General features: G+C 35.0%; 1 protein-coding gene across 1 annotated transcript; it reads right to left on the reverse strand.

Annotated features, from left to right (window-relative positions):
- Positions 1-611: 611 nt before the first annotated feature.
- Positions 612-6,373, reverse strand: LOC103965904 (tobamovirus multiplication protein 1). The gene is made up of 13 exons (XM_009379006.3): positions 6,012-6,373; positions 5,375-5,425; positions 4,903-4,936; positions 4,123-4,209; positions 3,960-4,011; positions 3,228-3,402; positions 2,978-3,073; positions 2,352-2,412; positions 2,137-2,201; positions 1,863-1,937; positions 1,684-1,759; positions 1,391-1,557; positions 612-1,218 (listed from the first exon to the last, which is right to left on the reverse strand). Exons 1-13 carry the CDS (start codon positions 6,129-6,131, stop codon positions 1,195-1,197), a joined length of 1,083 nt encoding a protein of 360 aa, XP_009377281.2. The 5' UTR covers positions 6,132-6,373; the 3' UTR covers positions 612-1,194.
- Positions 6,374-8,224: the final 1,851 nt, after the last annotated feature.

Genomic DNA, 8,224 nt, shown 5'->3' on the forward strand with positions numbered 1-8,224 from the left:
TGCAGCTCTACTTGTTTGGAAATGGAAAGGGCAAGGATGAGGACAATAGCGATTATTATTTACAAAAATATATTGATTTTTTATAAATAAATGTGAACTTCGTAAGTTTCTTTTATGAAAGCAACAAGCACCTAAGCAAAACAACTTCTTCCCCAATCTCCCATTTGCCTTCTCACTCACTTTTTGTGGTAACAAAACCATTTAGGAAATAGAAATCAACAGAGGAGATTGTAGTAAAAATAAATATTGAGTTGTAATGTGGGAAATGAAAGATGGCTGGGTATTGGACTTTTTAACGTTGGATTAATCTTGATCGTTGATTTCCAAATCAAATGCACCAGATTGTGCCATGTGACACATCAAAAGTTCATTAAATATTTTTTACCGTTGGAAATTCAACAGCTGAGGCCCACAAAAAATGAAGTCGTTTGGCTCTAGGATCAGCACGTGGCCGGGCCCCACTCTATCACAAGGCTGATGACATCGCCATTGCCAGGGGGCTCAAGGTCCGGCAATTCATATCTGGGCAGTCCAACGGGCTGCTGCCCTTAATTTTGAAGGTCCGTTGGACATGCTCTAAAGAAGATGCTTATTACTCAAGACATTACAAATTTAACATGTAAATCGCGTGATTAATTTGTTTTAGAACCAGTTTTAGAGAATTATGCACTCATCAACGAAAGGAGTTACCTTTTCTCAATACAAACGAAGAATCACAACGCCGATGCACCAGGGAGAGAGCCATTAAAATCCATTGCAACGAACTCTGCATTCTTATGTTTTTTTTCTTCTGGTTTCTGTACCAAGTTACTACCAAGAATCCATACTCTTTTCGCCGTAACATCGTCACGAACATCCAGTTGGGAGGCATCTACATCTACATGTAAATGGGGTGTTTACAAAAGGAATCACAGGAGGATTATTTAACATGACGGAAGCATCCCTTTGGCAAAAGTGCATCCTCTGGTAGCATTCCTGCAGTTTAACTCTGTGCATTAACCAAATGCTAAAGAGCGGTGGCAGCAGCCGCAGCCATCCATGATCTGTAGTATAAATACTTGTACCGGTCATCCTCCTGCTTGTTTGTGTTTCACTGCAATCTGTAGGTCTCAAATCATTTGCACGTGTGCGAGTCTGCATTTCCAGCATTTTGTTGTCAGAGACCAAAGGAAGTTCCGAATCCACAAGTTTTTCTTATATGGGACTTGCTCGTGATGCCTGCAATGCAAACGGGGAGAGCCATTTAACGTCTTCCTCTTTAAACGATATAATTTTACACAAAACAGAAATATATGAACGCAATCACAGTTTGATGGAACAAAGGTCAAAGTCGGAAAAGAAGACATATAAATAATAACATTTCAGAAGAATAGCAGAGTAGCTAAAAGACCTGATTATTTGAACTTGTTACTGTAGCCCACTGATGAGGACGCTGTGCCCCCACTGCACCATAGCTGACAAACGTAATTGTTCTTGACTGCTCCCTTTGGCGATTAGTTATCGGGGCTGGCAATTCTCTCACAATCCACAATACAAAAGCCGAGGGCACCAAAGATCCTAACAAAAACAAGATGGGGTGGGAAAAAACTAATGATAATTATTATCTGATGAACAAATGTAGTATCTTCCACATTCAAGATGGGTGAATTCGAAAGAACTACTCAGAAGGGAACACAGCATTACCTATAAAGTAGTACAGAATCAGAAAAACAAGTGCTTTTCCGCCATATGTGATTTTCAGACCCCGCTGACAATATAGCTGGAAAAGATCTTAAAGTGAGTAACCAAGAAATTATGTACGGTAAACTATTAAAATGAACAGCACAAAGAGTAGTAAGGTCTCTAGCCAATGACCCACTTACAGGAATATGTGTAAGAAGAGCAACCAATGCACTTGACGTAAAGCATACAACAGAAGTAACCGCCAAGCTCGCAACCTGTTTGCAAAATTTCAAAACTTACAAAATTACAAACAGGAATTGTGCCAATTTAGGCAAAAATTATTGCACAACATTTTTAAGCATGCCACACAAAGTATTTAATGTTCAAAGGAAAAATGGTAAGTGCACTTTGAAGAATATGAATCCTTTTCATCAAAGGCAATAGAAGAAAAGGAAGTTTCAATCCATTTAATACCTTCCACATTTCGGAAGAAGCTTTCTCAGACCGTACGTTCCTTAACTTACGAGATAGCAGAATGCCTGGAAATATAGAAAGAACAGCAAATTAAATTTCCGACAGCACATCAAAGAATTCGGTTATAAAGCCAATATAGCACTTTTAACACTTAAAAAATTTAGTGACCTTCCAAACTAAATTGATGTATAAAAAAAAAAGTTGCATGTGCTCACCATAGAAACCTAATGCTCCCCCTAGTGAAAGAATGGCAAAACTGAGAAAGTCTTCATATACCTGTACAATGGTGTCGTTATTGGCCAATAATACTTTTCCATATTCAAACAAATAGATACATGACGACACACCATAGTAAGAATATATGGTTCACTCAAAATGTTCCAAAAATTGAAACGAAAAACTACTACTTAGAATTCCAATAAGTATAAACTAATAAGCATACACAAAGTGGTGGTGTCTCACACATATCAGAGATCAAGCAACCATAGGTAAGGACTGATCTTCAATACACAAATATGGTGATGCAAAGACACTTATTTCACTTGTACTAAATCAAAAGATCGAGTAGACGAGACTATGCAATTTCCTATAAAAACAGCTATTGACCCAGACCTTAATAAGGAAATACTAATGCCAGCTGCACTTCCAAATTCTCTTTTGTATGAATCAAAATGCCAGATATGACTAAACACTATTTTATTCTAATTTTTTAGAACCTAATTTCCTGATACATGTTATGGCCCAGAATAAGTTATCATGCCATAAAATTTCTGAATGACTGTTAAGACATGAGCTCATCTGTTACTCATAAATATAGAATAGAAATGACTGTGGTCCGTACCTGAGCAACTGCTGAAGAATCAATGGGGTTCTTACCCGCACCAATCCAGATTACCACAGCAAATGACATCATCAGAATAAGGACAAACACAACAACCTAGCGGGAGAAACAGCTGAAATTAGTTGACAAGAAGAACGAGAGAAAAAAATATTCCAGCAGAAGTTTCAAGATAAAAATATTTCAGCAGAAGTTTCATCACTTATACACGACAAATAAAAAATTAATAACAAAACAATTATATCCCTCATACCGCAATCACAAACTTTTGGTGACTTCCAACATGAATGCTTTGGAATGAACAACAAACCCAATGACCATCTGTGCTTGATGAATTCTTTGAATTTTCTAACAAGGTCTGCTCCACGATGTTGTCCTCTTCATCACCTTCATCCTCTTCATCATTTGCCTGATGGCAAAGGTCGAACCTACAAAGTCATTGTCCATAACAGCATTTGTATACCTTATAAATTACACTGTGACTATAGATTTTTATTTTACAAGATTTAGAGATTGTAATCAAACATATAAAAGATAAACCATGTTGTGACATGCTTCAAAATGAAATTGATATTTGAGTAATTGACACAAAAAGCCATTTTACGTGTGAGGTTAAAGACAAAATATATATGTCAAGGAATTGTCAAGATCCAAAAGTAAAAGTATACAGAACTGACATTGGTTGTAGATGAAATTTGCATTAAAATAGAAAAACTGGATATTTCTTAACAGAAATCTAGTAAGTGCCAAATATCAAATATAGACACAGAGATAAAAAAAAATCACAAACATTTGATATAGAAGGAATTGAATTAGCAGAATACGGGAGGGTAAATTTCTATAGATATTCCTATTGGACACAATAAAGATAACCTTAACAAGTTTAACAGATCAAAGGTAAGATAAGTTGTCATGCTTTTCAATCGACCAGACCATCTCTAAAATTACAACATGAGAAAGCCTAATCTAGAATAAGAAAACTTACCAAAAGGATAGGAGTGAAAGAAAGGCTGCGAGAAACAGAACTTTCGGGTAGGCTGTAGCAATAATTTTTCATCATTAAATCACCAGTGACTAACCATAAAGAAACTTTAGAAACAAACATATGAAGCTGCTTGTCAATCATTACAACTAAGTTAAAAGTATACCCATCAGAATAAATCCACAGACATTAGACCAGCAATGCCACTGCTTACAAGTTACAACCAGCGTAAATGTAAAGTATATGAAGTAACCTGCCAAAACAAGACGTGTGAAGATATAACTTGATGGGCGTGATAAGGCCATAGTATCTACTTTGGGATTTTATACTATGAAGAGTGTTGTAGAGTTGATAGAGAGGAAAAAGCAAAAGGTTTTGAAATAGAAACTGTTTTGATGAGTTGAAGTGTTCGAACAAAACTGCAGAAAACTTAAACAGAACCAAAGAATCCGATGAGAATAAAAGATATAACTATATGTCTCTAAGTCAAACTCATGTACTATTGTGGTTACACCAATTTATAGCATAAAGACATGTTTCTATTTATCAATGTAAATACAAGAGAGAACCAATCTGATACAATGGGAAATCCCTTGTACACCCACTTCATGCTCGATTTGAATGCACATTGTTAGTTCTGCTTAGTACTGTACCCATTCAGTCACATGATTAGTATAAAATCCTCTACTTGAAGACTGAAATTTTACCTAATATGCCCACTGGGCACTGCATCCCTACATTTATTAGTTCGAAAATAAAAACTTGATAAAGCTTAGAAGGAAAACTGAAGAGTTGATAGTATGGAAAAAAAATAAGGTATTTTAGCCTCTGCAAGACAGACGTATTTTTACAAATCCACGACCCAGTTGAGCCCATCTTTGATTCAGAACCATTGTTCAAATTTAATGGAAGAATGATGCTCTGAACCATAAACCATCAACCTTACCCAAGTTAGAAGAACCAATCAAGAGGTGGAGTACCTGCATATTCGTAATCATTTCAGTCAAATGGTCCCTGTAAAGAGTAAAAGTACACAAAACTAAAACATATATATATACATATATATATATATATATATATTATAGAACATTTAAGAATAATAAACCATTTTTCACATTAAATAACATAGAAACAAGGTGAACAGATCATATGCAAATGGTAAAACTGAGGGGAGTGGGAGGGGGATTCCATAGAATTTCCAATTGATATTTGACGTGAAGGTGCAAAACCCAATTTTCAAAACCACATCCTGAACAAAAGTGCTCATAACATTCCTACAATATATGGCAGGATATAAAACATCAGACGATGACATGCTTTTTATGCCTTCAATTGCTAATAGAACAACTCATCACATTAAATTTTTCATAAATTCAATTAAAAAGGTAAACATTAGGAGTAAGAGATGAAGCCCTTACTTTTTGGCGTGTCCATCCACTTTGTTGATTGCGCATATGAATTCTGATCAGCTGGAGAAACAAAAAGCTAAGGTGATTCCCAACTTACGGAAAAAAAAAAGTAATCAAACAAGAGTAGTACTTCTGAAATACTCAATGAACAAACTCGAAATACTAACAAAAGATACCAGTATCTACAGTTAATTGCACTAACAAAAAATAGGTTCTTATACATGTGTAATCAGCTCTTGGCAACTATAACTGGAGATAAAAATGAGGAGACTAAAACTTGTAATTCAGCAAAAGGGCGGCAATGCACATTTATCAAAGGTGCCTAATCCACCATAGAATTTCAAATGGTGAAACTAAAGGTGCGAAATTGGGAAATTTATGACATCAAATCCAATACCAATCGTAACAATTCCAAAATTTCCTCCACTTTCTCCCCAACCAAGCACAACAAAAACACAAATAACTCTTTAATCCAAATCAAGATTCAGGGAACAAACATGCATTATCACTTCTCACGCTTAACATGCATCAAGATTCAGTCAAGGAAAAATCCACAAAATAGACAAAACCCATGTGATGAAATTCTCAACAGAGCTTGAAAACACAAACAATACAGATAACAAAGAAACGGGTTTTCGAAACAGACCTGAGAAAACGCAACCGCAGCAAGAACGCCATTGAAGATGGCCAGAGCTCTATTGAAGATAAGCAAGTCCGACGGAAAGCAATCACCTTTTTCCACTGGTAGCTCCAAGAAGAACACCATCTTCTGCTTCTGCTTCTGCTTTTCAAGAAAGCACTCTCTCTCTCTCTCTCTCTCTCTCTCAGTTTCTGCCTGTCAATCTAATCCGAGAACCATAGAGAGGTGGGCAAATCAGGTTCTATATAGAGGATCGTCGATTGTACGCTCGACAAGAACGACAAAATAATGAAATTTGGCTTTACATACCAAACAAAATTCAGCCTTGTGTTTCTCTTGTTTATTTTGTTGTGGGACTCTTTCCACCCAACCTCCCTCAGTCATTTTGTTTTGTTTTGTTTTTTAATAAATGTACAATTATAAGAATTCATGAGAGATTTCAGAAGTCTAGGGAATATTCTATCTACAAAGTTTATTTTTGGGAAAGATACTTAATATCATAGGATCAAACTTCGGATACCCAAAAAAATGTATCCGCAATTCAAACGAGAATTTATACTACGTATGAACAATATTTGTTAACTAAAAGTTCAAAAAAAATTAAAATTACTATTATACTCTTTCATGCAAGAAAATAATTTTAAAAAAAAAAATTATGCGCATTAAAGTAATTTTGAACAAAAATATTGATTTATTTTTTCATTCACATCTCATCAAAGCATGTTTTTAATTTTAAAAAAAATAAAAATAAAAAACCTACAATCTCAAATTCTCTCTCTTCCCCACATGAATATTAAGAATAAAAGTGACAACTTTAAACAAAAGATGCATTAATATATATTACAAAGCAGTGAACAGTAAGGGTAGTTTCGGTTCGGGCCCCAATTTCAAAATAATGGGCTATGAAAGTCAATTTTAAATCTGAACTGAAATTTCTGAGATCTATAAATTCTAAAATGCCTAATTGAATTTCGATTTCGAGTTCAGAATCAACTCAATTATGAACAATTGTTAACCATTGAATTGCTTGGATGCAAAGTAATTTGGATGTCAAGGATACTAAATTTTTTGAAAGTATTGAGTATTTGAAAATACGAAAATGTCAACAAAAACTATACGATCTTAAGGGATATTTAGAATTATATTTAAATTGTTGGTGTTATGATCTAAGATCCCTAAGTCCTAATTAGGAATTGGGAGTTATTTATGCTGCCTAAGTGCAAAGTTTTAAGTATTTTCCATCATATTAAAGCGACGAGGAGCTTTGTGATTAACGATAACTATGTAAATTCAATGCCTCATCTTCAAGCATTATAAAGTGTAAGGAAATTCTATTTGCATCATCTTATTTTCTTGCTTAGTCAACCATTATTCATATTTCCAATTTTATTCTTCAAATATTTACATAAACAAAAGAAGTCCCTCTACTTTTCCTATCATTTTCTTTTCAAAGTGAATCAACAAGTGGTTTGAGGAGCTCTCGGAGTTAATCCAAACACCCTCCTTGAAGATTGTTTGCTATCTTAACATTTTGAATAAAATCGTTATCGTTTCTTCTATATAAAAAATAAACAAAATCTACAAGTGGACACCATATGAATTGAACTTGTAATATCACCCAATAAAAAGTTATCACATTGTCATGAGCGTCAAGACTAACAAAAAATTTGTGTGTTTGTGAGAAAGAGGGGGGCCAACAGGAGAGGATCTATGCCCTACTAAAGTTCCCCTTTCAACTGTGGGTCTTCGAGATGTCTTGATTGAAGGCGTGCTTGGTGTGTTAATTTCAAAGAAATAGAAGTTTTAGAAATTAAAAATCGAAGAAAAAAACATTTTAAAGGCACAAAACAGTTCTATTTAGAAACAAAAAGTAGATTAAAACGTGGAGAATTTGAGGTTTGTTTTTATTATTGATAAAATTTGTGGTCGAAAAACGCCCTCTCCCCCCTTCCTCAATTTGCCACGACACACATTTCAGGTCAATCTTTGTAAATATCTTTAGGACATTGACATAATGTGGGACAACGAACCAGCAGCGGACGCGGCGTCCATGTTCCAATGAGAGTTAAACTGCCAAAAGGATATTTGTGAGACCTGCAATTTTATTCGGATTTTAAGATTTGATCTTGTTGGACCACGTATGCAGTTGTCCTGTGTTGTGTTTGTGACCGCCAATGGCTCTAATTGCCCACCAAAGGTTTCCTTATCCTTCTGTGTGT

This window comes from the organism of the source record quoted next, unplaced genomic scaffold, assembly GCF_019419815.1.
Source record: "Pyrus x bretschneideri cultivar Hongxiangsu unplaced genomic scaffold, Pyrus_bretschneideri_v1 Contig93, whole genome shotgun sequence".
Classification (NCBI taxonomy): domain Eukaryota; kingdom Viridiplantae; phylum Streptophyta; class Magnoliopsida; order Rosales; family Rosaceae; genus Pyrus; species Pyrus x bretschneideri.